Source organism: Bubalus kerabau, chromosome 8 (assembly GCF_029407905.1).
Source record: "Bubalus kerabau isolate K-KA32 ecotype Philippines breed swamp buffalo chromosome 8, PCC_UOA_SB_1v2, whole genome shotgun sequence".
NCBI lineage: Eukaryota > Metazoa > Chordata > Mammalia > Artiodactyla > Bovidae > Bubalus > Bubalus kerabau.
Genome location: NC_073631.1, coordinates 96,296,613 through 96,313,759, shown reverse-complemented (window position 1 = coordinate 96,313,759; position 17,147 = coordinate 96,296,613). Strand labels below are relative to the sequence as shown.

Below are 17,147 nucleotides of genomic sequence, written 5' to 3'. Positions count from 1 at the left end.
CAGACTGGTTTCAAATAGGAAAAGGAGTACGCCAAGGCTGTATATTGTCACCCTGCTTATTTAACTTATATGCAGAGTACATCATGAGAAACACTGGGTGGAAGAAGCACAAGCTGGAATCAAGATTGCAGGGAGAAATATCAATAACCTCAGATATGCAGATGACACCACCCTTATGGCAGAAAGTGAAGAGGAACTCAAAAGCCTCTTGATGAAAGTGAAAGAGGAGAGTGAAAAAGTTGGCTCAAAGCTCAACATTCAGAAAACGAAGATCATGGCATCTGGTCCCATCACTTCATGGAAAATAGATGGGGAAACAGTGTCAGACTTTATTTTTTTGGGCTCCAAAATCACTGCACATGGTGATTGTAGCCATGAAATTAAAAGACGCTTACTCCTTGGAAGGAAAGTTATAACCAACCTAGAGAGCATATTCAAAAGCAGAGACATTACTTTGCCAACAAACGTCCATCTAGTCAAGGCTATGGTTTTTCCAGTAGTCATGTATGGATGTGAGAGGTGGACTGTGAAGAAAGCTGAGCGCCACAGAACTGATGCTTTTGAACTGTGGTGTTGGAGAAGACTCTTGAGAGTCCCTTGGACAGCAAGGAGATCCAACCAGTCCATTCTAAAGGAGATCAGTCCTGGGTGTTCATTGGAAGGACTGATGCTAAAGCTGAAACTCCAATACTTTGGACACTTCATGCGAAGAGTTGACTCACTGGAAAAGACTCTGATGCTAGGAGGGATTGGGGGCAGGAGGAGAAGGGGACGACAGAGGATGAGATGGCTGGATTTGAGTGAACTCCGGGAGTTGGTGATGGACAGGGAGGCCTGGCATGCTGCAATTCATGGGGTAGCAAAGTCGGACACGACTGAGTGACTGAACTGAACTGAACTAAACAGTTATTTATTATTGCAAAGGAGACATAGCAATGTTTGGAAATTTTCTCCCTAGTACGGATTCCAAGATTTCTATATTCTTTTGTGTATTGAGAATGGTTGTAGAATTGATGTTTGATTCAGTATGAAAGGCATACACAAAAACACAATTCAGTGTGTTTGTGCAAATACTCTGGAGTCAGTGTCCTGAGCAATAGAATTACATACACCCTTTTGGGTGTAAGAATTTCGTGGATAGAGGGTTCTAGGTATTTTCTATTTTTTTTCAACATGGCACATTTCCCAGGTTTGTACGCTAGTTATTTGATTGTATGTCTGTCTCCTCCATTAGAGTCAGTATACAAATTCTGTCTTAAGTCATCCATGGCTTTCCAGTACAGTCAGTGTCAGGCCACAGTTGAATTGACTCGACTTGTCCACGGGGGTCCTAAAGGATTCTCTGGGAAGGCCTGAAAAAGTCAGAAGGGGGAAGAAAGACCTCGGATCCATTGCCAAGGAGGGGAAAGCTGTACAGGTGTGCGCGCCACGAGGATCGCAGAGCTCCAGTCCCAAGCAAGAAATGAAGAGATCCACTTCTTACCGGCTCCTTTCCCTGTAGGGTCACTTCCGGGAGGGGGCGGGGAGAAAAGAGGAGGCGTGCCGGCACGGAGGCCGTTTACAACGCACCAGACGGAAGTGTGCCAAAGATTTTGGTGCTGCTGCTTCCGGTCCGGGTAAAGCTGTTGAGGTAAGCTTCGTGGTCTCTGTCTTGCCGGGACAGCCTTCGGAGGGCAAGTCAGCAGGTCAGGAAGCTAGCACCGGCGTCTGGATTCAGAAGTGTGGAGTCTTGTGGGAAGATCGGAAAAACGACCAGGAACTTGAATACAATCTAACCTGTGTTTCTGAGGGGGTAACTTCCACGAGGAACCCATCTGCCCTGGTAACGGCCAAAGAGGAGATGGCGCCAGTCAGGGAGCGGCCGTGGCCGACACAGTGAGGAAGCGCGAGGGCGGAGCAATCGGAGGAGCCTCGGGAGAAGAGCCAGAACCGTCGCTGCCGCCACCACCGCTACCACCATGGAAGGAGCAAAGCCGACACTACAGCTCGTGTACCAGGCAGTGCAGGCGCTGTACCACGACCCAGATCCCAGCGGAAAGGAGCGCGCCTCGTTTTGGCTTGGGGAGCTGCAGCGTTCGGTGAGGGGCCGGGAGAGGCCGTTCTGCGCCGCGGGGCAAGGGCGGGATAGGACCTAGGCTCGAGCTGGAGTCCAGCGGTTGGCCTTGTGAGGTCTTCCTTGGGGAGGAGCTGCTCCCGCGGGGTGGGGCTGCGAACCTACATCGCCGCCGCTTTTCGGAAACTAGTTGCACTGGTCGATCGCGAAGTGGCCCTTTCCCCTCCCCGTAGAATGTGATTTGTAAGTCCTATACTTCTTGCTTGTGGCTTCGATCTGTTCCTCTTAAGTTTTACACTTGCTGCTACTTGCTTCTTAGGCCTTGCTTTTCCGTTTTGTCTTTCTTCAACCAAATCCGATCCCGGTCTTTCTCCATCTTCTAAGGATGCTTTATCCGTCTCTCTTCGATGTCTAGGTGTTACGTCCGGTAATTCCTTTCCAGTCGTAGCTTACACCTTAACTGTTCTTTGCTGCTCTTCACTCTAGTTTGAGTATTGTATTCTCGTAGCTTCGCACGTTTCTCGATCCTTATCCACGTGAGTTTTTCTTGTGTTTTGGAGCGCAACATAAAAAAAATCAATTTTGGTTTCAGAAAATCTTTGCAGTTCTCTAATCTTATCTTTCTCCTGAGTTTTACCTTCTTTGTAAGATATAGATATCAAAGCTGCCTTGATTATTACAGAAAATCGTGTCAGCATCCAATGAGGGGATTAATTTATTGCAACCTATTATATGCATTGTATTTTGCGCATTTGAATCACGTGCATTATGCTTCCTCCCCTGATTTTCCCACTTACCTTTGCTTTGTTTTAAGTCTGTGTGGGTATGTATACTTGGTGATCTTGTTGACTTTACCTTTATTATTTTTGCATTTCATACGCCTAAGCATATTTTTAAATTTGCCCCTTCCCTTCCCATTTCTTTTTTAAAACTCAAAACTAGTACTTAAAGATGCTCTGCCCTTTTGAGGGCTCCTTGGCTGTAAGTGCATAATAAGTATTTTAAAATTGGCTACCTTGACTTTGCATATTACACTTAAAAAAAAAAAACCGGAAACTCAAGTCCTGGATGACCACATGAGAGGAGAAAGGAATATAACTCATTGTAGGCTACATAAGAAAATCGTTCTTATATGGTCTTAGTTGTTGTTGTTGTTTAGTTGTTAAGTTGAATCTGACTCTTGCGACCTCAAGGACTGTCGCCTGCCAGGCTCCTCTGTCCATGAGATTTCCCAGGCAAGAAGAATACTGGAGTGAGTTTCTATTTTCTTCTCCAGAGAATCTTCTAGACTCAGGGATTGGGCCTGCTTCTCCTGTATTGGCAGGCAGATAGATTCTTTACCACTGAAGAAGCCACCAGGGGTCTTAGTGTTTAGTTAGTTTTTGTGATCTGGGAAATATCAATAACCTCAGATATGCAGATGACACCACCCTTATGGCAGAAAGTGAAGAAGAACTAAAGAGCCTCTTGATGAAAGTGAATGAGGAGAGTGAAAAAGTTGGCTTAAAGCTCAACATTCAGAAAACTAAGATCATGGCATTTGGTCCCATCACTTCATGGGAAATAGATGGGGAAACAGGGGAAACAGTGGCTGACTTTATTTTTTTGGGCTCCAAAATCACTGCAGATGGTGATTGCAGCCATGAAATTAAAAGACACTTTCTCCTTGGAAGGAAAGTTATGACCAACCTAGGTAGCATATTCAAAAGCAGAGACATTACTTTGTCAGCAAAGGTCTGTCTAGTCAAGGCTCTGGTTTTTCCAGTGGTCATGTATGGATGTGAGAGTTGGACTATAAGAAAGCTGAGCACCAAAGAATTAATGCTTTTGAACTATGGTGTTGGAGAAGACTCTTGAGAGTCCCTTGGACTGCAAGGAGATCCAGCCAGTCCATCCTAAAGGAGATCAGTCCTGGGTGTTCATTGGAAGGACTGATGTTGAAGCTGAAACTCCAATACTTTGGCCACCTGATGCAAAGAGCTGACTCATTTGAAAAGACCCTGATACTGGGAAAGATTGAGTCCGGGAGGAGAAGGGGACGACAGAGGATGAGGTGGTTGGATGGCATCACCGACTCAATGGACTTGAGTTTGGGTAAACTCCAGGAGTTGGTAATGGACAGGGAGGCCTGGCGTGCTGCAGTTCATGGGGTCGCAAAGAGTTGGACACGACTGAGCGACTGAACTGAACTGGACTGTACTGTGATCTGGGAAGCCACATGTCCCTGATCTTAAAGTTTTCAAAGTAAAAGTAGGAGAAATGCTTCATCACACCAAAAGCCAGCTCTTCTTTACCAAACCTGCTTATTGTATTTTAAATCAGTGTTTGACTGCTTACCATGTACCAGCTACTAGGTGTTGGTATATGGAAATGAACCAGACAAAAAAATTTTTGCTGCCATGGAATATTTGTAATGTTTAAGTTAATACCTGCAAAGAGCTTAACAAAGTTCTTGAAACCTATAACTCGAAATATGTTAGTAATTGCTACTTAAATATAAGCTATTTACTTTCCACTAGTTCAACATTCAGAAAACTAAGATCATGGCATCTGGTCCCATCACTTCATGGCAAATAGATGGGGAAACAGTGACAGACTTAATTTTTTGGGGCTCCAAAATCACTGCAGATGGTGACTGCAGCCAAGAAATTAAAAGACGCTTACTCCTTGGAATGGAGAAGGCAATGGCACCCCACTCCAGTACTCTTGGCCTGGAAAAATCCCATGGACGGAGGAGCCTGGTAGGCTGCAGTCCATGGGGTCGCTAGGAGTCAGACACGACTGAGCGACTTCCCTTTCACTTTTTACTTTCATGCATTGGAGAAGGAAATGGCAACCCACTCCAGTGTTCTTGCCTGGAGAATCCCAGGGACAGGGGAGCCTGGTGGGCTGCCGTCTATGGGGTCGCACAGAGTCGGACACAACTGAAGTGACTTAGCAGCAGCAGCAGCAACTCCTTGGAAGGAAAGTTATGACCAACCTGCTGCTGCTAAGTCACTTCAGTCGTGTCTGACTCTGTGTGACCCCATAGACGGCTGCCCACCGGGCTCCCCCATCGCTGGGATTCTCTAGGCAAGAACACTGCACTGGGTTGCCATTTCCTTCTCCAATGCACGGAAGTGAAAAGTCAAAGTGAAGTCACTCAGTTGTGTCCGACTCTTCGCGACCCCATGGACTGCAGCCTACCAGGCTCCTCCGTCCATGGGATTTTCCAGGCAAGAGTACTGGAGTGGGGTGCCATTGCCTTCTCCGTGACCAACCTAGACAGCATATTAAAAAGCAGAGACATTACTTTGTCAACACAGGCCATCTAGTCAAGGCTATGGTTTTTCCAGTGGTCATGTATGGATGCTAGAGTTGGACTATAAAGAAAGCTGAGCATTGAAGAATTGATGCTTTTGAACTATGGTGTTGGAGAAGACTCTTGAGAATCCCTTGGACTGCAAGGAGATCCAGCCGGTCCATCCTAAAGGAGATCAGTCCTGGGTGTTCATTTTGAAGCTGAAACTCCAATACTTTGGCCACCTGATGCGAAGAGCTGACTCATTTGAAAAGACCCTGATGTTGGGAAAGATTGAGGGTGGGAGGAGAAGGGGACGACAGGGGAAGAGATGGTTAGATTGCATCACCGACTCAATGGACGTGAGTTTGGGTAGACTCCGGGAGTTGGTGATAGACAGGGAGGGCTGGCGTGCCGCAGTCAGTGGGGTCGGACATGACTGAGTGACTGAACTGAACTGAGTCTCTATAACAGCCCTGCGTCTTCACCATCATCATCATCATCACTGTTTACAGTCAGTCAGGTCCCAACAGAAACAGATGCAAACGTGAAATAGGCTAATTTGAGAAGGGTTTGTTTTTTTAAAGGTGCTATTTATAAAGATGCGGATATAATGTGCCATTAAAGATAATATGGAAACCTGTAGCCAAACTGTTAATAGCCCTAAGCCATAAGAAATAAGATAGGGAGTGGTTACTTCTTGAGCTCTCAAGAGGAGTATGGAGTTGACTGCCTTGAGAGGAATGGTAGTTTTCATTTGAAGGGCCCTAGCCATCTTGAAGGAGAAGGCAATGGCACCCCACTCCAGTACTCTTGCCTGGAAAATCCCATGGACGGAGGAGCCTGGTAGGCTGCAGTCCATGGGGTTGCGAAGAGTCGGACACAACTGAGTGACTTCACTTTGACTTTTCACTTTTGTGCGTTGGAGAAGGAAATGGCAACCCAGTGCAGTGTTCTTGCCTGGAGAATCCCAGGGACGGGGGAGCCTGGTGGGCAGCCGTCTATGGGGTCGCACAGAGTCGGACACGGACACGACTGAAGCGACTTAGCAGCAGCAGCCGTCTTGAGGTGATGTTGCAGGGAGGAAGTTGGAGGAATAAATATCTACACTTTATTCTCCTAACTTCCTCTTGGGATTCCCCATTGGGCAAACCCAACCCTTAACTAGGGAGCTCAGGAACCTGTTGATCTGTTCCATAGAGGTCAAGCACACTGGGGCAGAAAACATGGTAGTGAAGAGTGGAAAAGTGGACCTGGAAAATAGCACAGTCACACATCATCATTTTACAATTCAGCTAACACAGCTAACACATTGGCTTCTTAATTCCCTTACTTCTTTTTCTCAGTTACCTGGTCACACAATCACATCTTGGATCTTGTCATTGCTAAAAAAAATCACCAACCCCCCAAATCACTGACTCACACCTTGAGCTCTGATCACATAACATTCTGAAATTCTTCTATTTTGCTGATTCAAGAATCTCAAATACTGTGATATAGTACTTTTTGGTTTTTTGAAGTCTTAACATAATTTTAATTTTTATAAAAATTAAGGTTATTAACTATTAGCTTAATAACAAGGTATTATTGTTAAAATAAGTTTGAAACCAGACTTTGAAAACTTTCTAAAAGTTATAAAATGGAAATAGTTTTACAAGATTTAGGATAAAAAGAGAGCAGTCTTATATAGACTTTCTCTTATGAAAGATGAAGATTTAGGCTCCTTTCACTTCTTCATACCCCATTACTCTAACATAGGTACCACATTTTTGGTCATATCATTACCTATTGTGAATCATGAAACATATATACCATGATAATTTCTTTTTGTGCAATTTTGGTGAAAATTTTTTTCTTTTTTTTTAACGTTTGCTTTATTTTCTGTGTATCTACAGTAATCCATCCCAAACTCTGTTAGTAGGTGTAAATATCCTCTTAGTATGTTCACACTGGTAATCTGTTTCCATTTTTGTTGGAAGAAAACCTTCCCTGAGAGCCCTCTGTCTTCCTGCTCCAATCTGATCTGGTTGCTCTCCAGGTCTGTTGCATAATTATTGTCCTGGGATCTCACCATCTTAAGGGAGTTCTGTTCTCTTGTATTGGATGCACTGAATCGTGGATCCCATGATCTTTTTTTGGATTACTCCCCGATTTGACAGATAATATAAAAGGGAACCGTCATCTCTTCTTTCTCATTGACTTTGTTGGTCTTTTTTCTTGGATCACTTTTTTTCCTCTGAGAGTTCTCTGGTGTTCTCCTGGGTGGGGGTGGGGAGTTATAAACTAGCCTGCTGGTGGCATATGGGAGAATCAGCTGGAGGATGGATCTCACCACTGAGTATATAGACTTTATTTAATCTATTTTCAGTATGATACTCCCATCCATAGGTGAGCCTGTTGTCCAAAAGTCCAGAGTTCTACTGTAGTGTCTCCAAACTAAACCTTGAGTTTTTGTGATGGTGAGAGGATAGTTATAGTATCCTGGTCCCTCAAGAGTCAGGGAGAAAATCTAGGAAACTAAACTGCTGGCAAAGGTTTTTGAACCCATTTCTTTGTTTTCTGTTCCATTTGTTCTGTTTTCTGTTTCTTTCTTCAGATGTACCTCAGTATTTGCAATTCTTGAGCTTTTCTGGGATTTTGCAAATCAGGGAGTTTGCCCCCTTTATTGTTGTTGTTGTTCAGTCACTGGGTCATGTCTGGCTCTTTGTGACCCCCTTGGACTGCAGCATGCCAGGACTCCCTGTCCTTCAGTGTCTCCTGAAGTTTACTCAAACTCATGTCCATTGATTCAGTGATGCCATCCAACCATCTCATGCTCTGTCGTTCTCCCCCTTCCCTCATTCTTTCCCAGCATCAGGGACTTTTCCAATGAGTCTGCTCTTAACATCAGGTGGCCACAGTATTGGAGCTTCAGCATCAATCCTTCCAATTAATATTTAGGGTTGATTTCCTACAGTTTGCCCCCTTGGCTTCCACCATGCTTATCCCTTCTTCCCTCCCTGCCCGCAGGCAAATTTCCACTTTCTCAGACCTGCTCAGAGGGTTAACACCCACCCATTAGCTTTCTGGGGCTTCCCCAGTGATGCAGTGGTAGAGAATCCACCTGCCATTTCCGGAGATGCAGGAGATGAAGGTTCAATCCCTGTGTCAGGAAGATCCCCTGGAGTAGGACATGGCAACACACTCCAGTATTCTTGCCTGGAAAATTCCATGGACAGAGGAGCCTGGTGGGCTACAGTCCACGGGGTCCCAAAGATAACTGAGCATGTGTGCGCGCACGTGTGTGTGTGTGTGTGTGTGTGTGTGCTTTCTAGTTTTCACAGTTTTGTTAATATTGTTTATGTTTGCATTCTGTGTTCTTATGGGTTCCCTCACCTTTGGAGGGGGAAAAACTTTTTACTCTAACTTTGGAAGGAACCCTCAGGCAAACTGATGTTTCAGTCAGTTTGATTGAGTTAAGAAGTCTTACTTAGTTCTTGAATTTTATCAAAATCTTATTCCATTGACTGGCCCTTTTCTTTGTTAGGTCTTGTATTTTTCAAGCACTGTCATTCTCCTCTTTCTTCAATATACCACCATCCCTTCATGTCTGATTTGAAGAACTTGAGCATGTGTATCCAGTTGCTTCTGTCAGATCGCGGTGCTCTGCATCTTATTTTCTGAATTCTCAGGAACCTTGATCTTTTGATTATCCTATGTCTTACTTGTATCCTCAAACTCCCTCTTTACTGGGTCTTTTCGCATCAGCACTCACACAGCTGTAGTATCTCAAAGAAACCAGATGGGTTTTTTGGAGGGGAAGGAGGGGGGAAATGCTACCTTTGTCTGATTTTATGATTGATTTTTTCCTTACCTTTGTGCTTACCTATTACTTTTTCCCAGTCCTATCTTCAAATGAAGAAATTAACCATCTTTTCAAAACCTAGCTTAAATTCTGTCTAAAGTGTTAACTGATTCTCTTCTGCTGAAATTCATTTCCGCCCCTGCCCCAACACCTAAAGCACTTTAATTGCATTTATCATGTTTTTACCTTTTTGAAAACTTGTTTTGTCTGCCCTAATAGACTATATAATATAGATATAGATTGTATATATATTATAATCTATATCTGTATTATGTATTCAGTTTATATAATCTGATACTCATAGTTGAAGGAATAAACCAAGATTATTAAATGATCAAGATGCCTGACACACACAGGTTCTTAAAAATGTTCTTGAACGCATAGCTGCTTGTAGCATCTCCAAAGGGGCAGTTGGATGACTCAGATTTGTCTTTATCTATGAATTTCATTTATTTTTGCTGTGTTTCTCTAACATATCCGTGGGTAACTGAAAATAAACAATATTACTCAGCCTCCTGTTTTCAGTCTTTCGAATCTTCTAAAAGAACAATCTTTATGAGATAAGTTTTTATTACCCCCATTTTATACTTTGAACGACTTGAGTACAGAAAAGGAGAACTTTTTGCCACAACTATCCTGTCTTGAAGTGATCACTAAGTGACATTTTAAGTAAAAAGTGTTTTAGTGTAGTAAGAAATCATGCTAGTGTAGTATTATAAGGTTTTAATTTTCAGTTTGAAATTGATAAAGAATTCCTTTGCGGTTCAGTGGTTAGGACTGTGTGCTTTCACTTCAGAGGGTCCCAGGGTTCAATCTCTGGTTGGGGAATTGAGATCCCATAAGCCACATGGTGACCCCCCTCCGCCCCCCACCAAAAAAAAAAAATCTACTTTAGTTAAAAACAGAAGATGTGGTAACTAAAATTATACCATATAAAGTAGCATCCAAAACTGTATAGTCCCTAAGAAAATAACAAGAAAAATTAAATTGGTAAGGAATAGAATCTACCTGGTTTGTTTCAAAACCGCTTTGAATAATAGATGTTTTGAAAGACTATTGTCTTTACTTCCCTCAACCCCATACTTTACTAAACTTAGAGCCATTTAGTATCGTTTTAATGGACCCTAGGGACAGTAGATTTGGTATAAAGGTGTAATTTCTTTATGGTTCTGCCCATGCCACACATTAATATCTTTTCTTTCTCTGAGATTTGTATAAAGTAGCCACTTTCAGAAGAATCTACTGTCATTACTTGTAACTTTTTTTCACCAAAATTCTTGGAAACAACTGAGAGCCATGTTTTTGTTTTTGTGATAGGCAGATATCACTGATTATCTTTAGAGTGTTTTTAAAGAAAGAAAATTATTGTGAGACATTTTAAAGGAAACCTATTTAACAATGGACTATTTTGAATACTTACTTTCCTTTGTTTACCTCTAAGTAACCAAAATGAGTAGAAGGTGTAGTATTGGAAGGAAAGACCATCTCTTTATAGGGCTAATAAACTGTGCTACTCATTTGTTCTAAATTTTTAACTTAGATTAGAAGAAGGAAACTACCTTTATGGAGACAGTCTGTGGATTAGAGGTTATCTCAGAAGTTTCCTAGTTCACTCTCTAGACTGAAAAGGGGTTGATGAAAAGAATCCAAAGACATAAATCAACTGGAATCGAATCATGCTCTGATACACTAAGTTGGCATTGGTTTATCACATAGCCTTGAGAATTTTCTTCTAAATATATCTGGAAAGTCATGGGTCATGGAGTATCAGTTTCAAACTTCTTTCCTAGTAATTTTCCTCTTTGGAGTTTCTTGATTCTTTTTAGTTCTAAAACCTAGAATCTTTGATTTTTCCCCTAGCAATGCAGTCATTGATTTGATTCACCTGAAAATCTAGAAATCTTTTAATGCTTCTGCTCTCATCTTCCAGTCAAGTGACTATGAAACCTGTTTTCTAAAGGCAAACTTTCCAGAAAATAGAAAATGTTCCTGTATTACTTCTGTGGGGTCAGTTCAGTGAATATAGGAATACTGAATGCTTTGCATTGCTGGAAAATGGGAGTATATAAGTGGTAAAAACCAAAGACCTTTCTACTGAATATAATAGTGTACCAGTCTGGTTGTGTTGTCTAATATGATTGCCATTACCCATATGGCTAATGTGGCTATTTAAATTTGAGCTAATTAAAGTTAAAATCAGTGCCTTATTTGCATTGCCACATTCCAAGTCTTGGACAGTGCAAATATAGTCATTTCACATCCTTGTTGTATTGGAGCTTATGAATGAAGATTTGTGATGGTATTTCTGTGGCCATTGTAGTCTATTATCTGGTGACATTCATCTGTATTTTGATTAGTTTATTTCTCATCTTCCCAGGCTTTGGACCAGTCCATGGTTTGAAACAGAATATAAAATTACCAGGGCACTACTACATTTTCTAAAAAATATTTATTTATTTGGCTGCACTGGGTCTTAGTTGCAGCACACAGGATCTAGGATCTTTGATCTTCGTTGCAGCATGTGGGATCTAGTTCCCTGACCAGGGATTGAACCCAGGCCCTCTGTATTGGGAGCACAGAGTCTTAGCCACTGGACCACCAGAGAAGTCCCACTGCTACATTTTCTAACTTAACATTTTAACTATTTTTAGGTATATAGTTCAGTGGTATTAGGTACATTCATGTTGTTGTGCAACCATCACCACAACATGATCAATATAGTTTTATTTCAGTTCATTTCAGTTGCTCAGTCATGTCTGACTCTGTGACCCCATGGACTGCAGCACACCAGGCTTCCCTGTCCATCGCCAACTCCTGCAGTTTACTTAAACTCATGTCCACTGAGTTGGTGATATCATCCAACTATCTCATTCTCTGTCTTTACTAAAATTTTAAATATAATCATATAAAAATAAACATTTCAAAACATGCAAAATATTAGAAAGTTAATCAGTGCTACAAACCTAGACAGCATATTAAAAAATGGAGACATCATTTTGCCAACAAGGGTCCATATAGTCAAAGCTATGATTTTTCCAGTGGTCATGTATGGATGTGAGAGTTGGATTATAAAGAAGGCTGAGCACTGAAAAATTGATGCTTTTGAATTATGGTGCTGGAGACTCTTGAGAGTCACTTGGACAACAAGGAGATCAAGCCAGTCAATCCTAAAGGAAATCAGTCCTGAATATTCTTTGGAAGGACTGATGCTGAAGCTCCAATACTTTGCCCACCTAATGTGAAGAGCCGACTCATTGGAAAAGACTCTGATGCTGGGAAAGATTGAAGGCAAAAGTATAAGGGGGTGGCAGAGGATGAGATGTTTGGGTATCACCGACTTGATGGACATGAGTTTGAACAAACTGGGAGATAGTGAAGGACAGGGAAGCCTTGGGTTCTGTAGTCCATGGGATTGCAAAGAGTGGACATGACTTAGTGACTGAACAACAATCAGTGCTATCTCTAGAATTTTTCATCTTTCTAAACTAAAACTCTGTACCTGTTGAAGAATAATTCTCCATCCCCTCCTCTCTTCAACTCCTGGTAACCACCATTCTGCTTTTTTTCCTCTATAAATTTGACTACTCCAAGTACCTTATGAATAGAATAATACAGTACAGCCATCACCACCATCCATCTCCAGAACTTTTCTCGTATTATAAAACTGAAAAATTTGTACACATTAAATATGGTTAACTAACTCCCCATTTCTCCCCATAGTCCCTGGCAGCCACCATTCTGCTGTTTGTCTCCATGAACTTGACTACTCGAGGCACCTCATATAAGTAGAATCCTACAGTATTTGTCCTTTTGTGACTGGCATGTTTCACTTAATGCCTTCAGGGTTCATCCATGTTGTAGATGGATTTCATCCCTTTTTAAGGCTGAATAAGAATGTATGTATATACCATATATTGTTTATCCATTCATCTGTTGGTACACACTTGGGTAGCTTCCACGTTTTGGCTATTATGAATAATGCTGTTATGAGCACAGGTGTAGAGATATCTTTTGGAATTCCTTCTATTAATTCTTTTGAGTATATCACTAAAAGGGGAGTTGCTGGATCATATTGTAATTCTGTGTTTTTTGTTTTTTATTTGAGGAACCGACATGCTATTTTCTAGATTTTATAGAATTTTAGACTCTTCCCCCCTCCCCATTTCTTTGACTGCACTGTGTGGCATACAGGATCTTAGTTCTCCAACCAGATACCCATGCCTCCTACAGTGGTAGCTCGGAGTCTTAGCTGCTGGACCACTAGAGAAGTCTCATAAGCTCTGTTGAACTTAAAAACAGATGTAATTCTTAGAAAGTTGAGCTTGCTCGGACTGTCTGTCCTGTATTGCCCTACCGTGTACCCTGGTACTGAAATATTACCAGAGAGTGTTTTAAACCGGTGAAGTTCTAGAGAGAAGTTTATTTCTCTTTATTGGAAGTTCACAGTACTGCTAATGGGAATAATTTTGTTGTGTTTGGCGTGCAGAAACCCTTGAAAGTATCAATTTAATTTTTTCCTCTTTCTGGTTAGACTTCTCAAAATGAAAATATTATTAAATTTGTATTTTTTTTCTTTTCGTAAGAAATTTCTGTTAACAGAGTTTACATGTTTTTTACTTTTTTTTTCCCCCCAAGCCCAAAGCACTCTTCTTTTCAGTTTTTCTCTGTATTAATTGTTACTTGTATTTTCTGTCTCAGCCATTATTAATACCCTTTATACATATGACCCTAAAGCAGAAGAATATACTTAGAACTAGTCCTAAAAAGGTATATATTTTTACATAAGCATTCAGAGTTTTCTGACACTATAATGCATTTTTTATTAAACCTTAAGCTAGCATCTCATATTTCTACATGGTTAAAAAACTTGAATCTTCAGCAGGGTATTAGTGTAGCTTAGTTATGTCTAATAGTACTCTCATTCTTCAGGTTTATATGAGTTGTTATAAAAAAAACTTGTTCAGATAGGCAGGAATGGAGACCAGTGATTAAAGGAAATCCATTTCCCATATGTTCAGCTTTTAGGAACCCCTCGTATGGGCTACTAATTTGCTTGAAATGGTTTCAAGCTTGGCATTTTCTACTTTTAAAGCAGGGTGGCCCAGTGTAGTTATTAAGGTCCACAGTGAATTGATTTTCAAGAAATGTACGCTCAGTCACTCCTAACCCAAGTTGATCTTACAGATCCAGACATATGTTTTTTCAGGGCCAGTCTTGAGGGTTAATAGTCACATGTATAGGTGACTTAGGGTTTTTAATTTGGATAGGAATTCTTTATAGTTGTTGGGAAAAAATATTGGCAAAATTTCTCAGTATCATAATATATGTGACCAACTGCTACAGATTTGAGCCAAAGTTTATTTGACAAAGTTTATTTTATAACTCAGGACTGTTTGAAATGCTTGTCCCAGAAACACTTGAACTTAATCAGAAACTGAGGAGACCACAATGTGCAGTGGGTGTAGTCATTTGGTCTTCCTGATTCCTCTCAATGAGATCAAGATAGAGTGAAAATATGGGCACCACAGTCTTCCAAAATTGTCTTGAACAGTGTTTGAGTGTTTCTTTTGGAATTTGAGTAGCTTTTGATGTTTTAAATAATTATTTTTAGCCAGGAATCTCTTCCCTCCCATAAGGGAAATAATGTCTCTCTTTTAATTATCTGTTCGGTTATTATGGGGATGGCTGTGGAAATGTAAATTGACTGAACTTATCTCTATAAATGAGCTTTTTTGCTTCTAGAAAAGTAGTTGTTTATGCAAACATGGGTATTTTATGGTTCTGGGAGCTCACTAAGGGCTTTATGATTATTTTTCACTTAGGCTCTGTGTTTGGAGTTGGGAATTGTTTACTCATTACTGCTGTGGTGAAGGTATTAGCTAAGTTTCATTTCATCATAGTTTCTGTATTTCAGGCCATCTTGCAAAACAAATTATTTTGAAAGATAACAGTTTTAGGTAGTGATGGTTATCTTTTGAGAGCTATAAAATATAAGCTTATAGCTTATATTTTTTAAATATCCATTCATATCATTTTCTCTCCTCACTGTCTAAGAAAACCATTAGAAAGTAACTTGTGACAGACCTAGCAGTTTGTCTTAAATTTGTAAAAGTTTCATAATGGATTAGATACAAAACCTTAAGATAGTTGACTGACTTAAAAAATACTTTCTCTTTTTCAGGTTAATAAAACTAGTTTGTTCCTTACCTGTCTCATGAAAATGATTTTTTCTTGATTTGGGAAATTTTGATTTTCTAGCTCTATACTATATTGTTACAGGTCATATGTCTAAAATGTTACATTGTCTGTTGACAGTGTTTTTTAAGGGTTCTTTTTACTGTACTCTTACCTAGTCTTCCTCTCCTTCCAGTATACTATAAACATTTAATAAATGTATTATTCGTTAATTGAAATGCTTTTAAAAAGTACAACAACCTGACACATTTATGCTTACTTTTCAAATCCCATTGAAATATTTGGGGTTTTCCCCATTGAAATATCTTTATTTCCAGAATGTAATTTTCTCTTTGCTTGAACTTTTCTGTTTTCAGGGAAGTATTCTGAGTAAGTCTACTTAATTTGAGGAGTTTTTGTATAGGATTAACTACCAGCTCTAATCTGCTTCTGATTTTTGGCAGCTAATGAATCCTTAGGCCCCTATCTGGGTGTGGACTTGCATTGTTAAGGGTCTGCTCATTGATTTCTGTCGATTCAGCAGTTTCTGTTGATAACAGCAGAACTGTTATTGTAGAAATGAGTTGGAGCAGTCGTGACTATTAAAGAAAAAAAGAGCAAGTACTTTTAGGATCTGCTGAGTAGTATAATGAAAGACTTGGAGCATGTTAGTCAAAGGATTGCTGGGCCATCGCCTGTTTCATATTCATCACATAGTCATGGAAATGTCTTTTGAAAAGACTCATATAAAGGGCTGTTCTGCTACTGCTTTGTGAAATGGAAGATTGGAATTAGTTGCTTAAATGGAAAATGTTCTCTTGTTGCAGCCTCTTTGAAATGTGCTGCTAGTGGGAGCTGCAGCTTCCTCCTGCTGACTCTGAGCCCCAGGCTTCGGTTGAGATGGTCCTTTCAGAAATGTGGAGCTTAGTTCAAGCCTGGATTTCAGTGGGTAGCACCTGGCATCTGTGGCTAGAAAGTCCTATGAAGTGTAAGTGCTTTATTCTCTCCTTGTAAAGAATCCCTTTTCCTTTCTTCTTTCTGCAGCTTAGCAGAGGGGAAAAGCAGTGAGCAGTGTACTATAGGGTCTACTGTGTCAGGATTTGGTTGCATTTTCTTAATGATTCAGTGATTAAAACAAGATTGCTTGTTGTTTGGATGCCAACAATTTTTAAACTCTCCTGGAATTCAAAATAAAGGGACAAATTATGACCTCTTAATATATAGTACTGGCAGTATCATCCTGGGTAATTTTTCACTGACAGTTTACTTAGAAGATTGTGATATTCAAGTTTCCCAGGTTTCTTTAGAGGTCACTCTTGTCTTTTATTCTTGTTCCAAAGAACAAATATTTGAAAAGAGAGGCACCATTGACCAGTGGATGGGGCAGCATCAAGATAAACAAGGATGCTTGAAATGAGAAGACAGCTCTTTTTTTACTTTGGTTCCACTTGACACATTTACACATGGAGCAGTATGGGAATTTTCTAGGAATTGTCCTAGGAAATACATATAGCTGCCATCTGAGTTTAGTTAAAAAATGAAAAACTATGATAGCATAATGAGCATTAGAAGATGCAGATTTTATATTTGGTTTAGTTGCCTCAGATTAGCTGCTTCTCTCTCTCTCTCTCTTTTTTTTTTTCTGTTTCAGAAATACTGGTAATATTTCAAAGTAAGGTCATTCTAGAAAAGATTCCCATTTAGGGAAGACTTTTAAAGTTTTCCTCCCCTGAGATTTTTCTGAGATTCTTAAATCTTCAGATTTTGGTTAGGAACATATTGAGCTTCATTTCATT

At 40.5% G+C, this 17,147-nt stretch overlaps 1 protein-coding gene across 3 annotated transcripts in view; it reads left to right on the top strand.

Moving 5' to 3' along the window:
• The first annotated feature begins 1,653 nt into the window (after window positions 1-1,653).
• The window catches only part of TNPO3 (transportin 3), a 79,129-nt gene continuing 63,635 nt past the window's right edge, over window positions 1,654-17,147 (top strand). Inside the window, exon 1 of one of the 3 annotated variants that reach the window (XM_055590869.1) lies at window positions 1,654-2,078. In XM_055590869.1, the coding sequence (XP_055446844.1) occupies window positions 1,959-2,078 (120 nt within the window). In that variant the 5' untranslated portion in view covers window positions 1,654-1,958. Of the gene's footprint in view, window positions 2,079-16,224; window positions 16,340-17,147 lie in introns of those variants that run through there. The other 2 variants (XM_055590871.1, XM_055590872.1) reach the window with 2 other exon arrangements.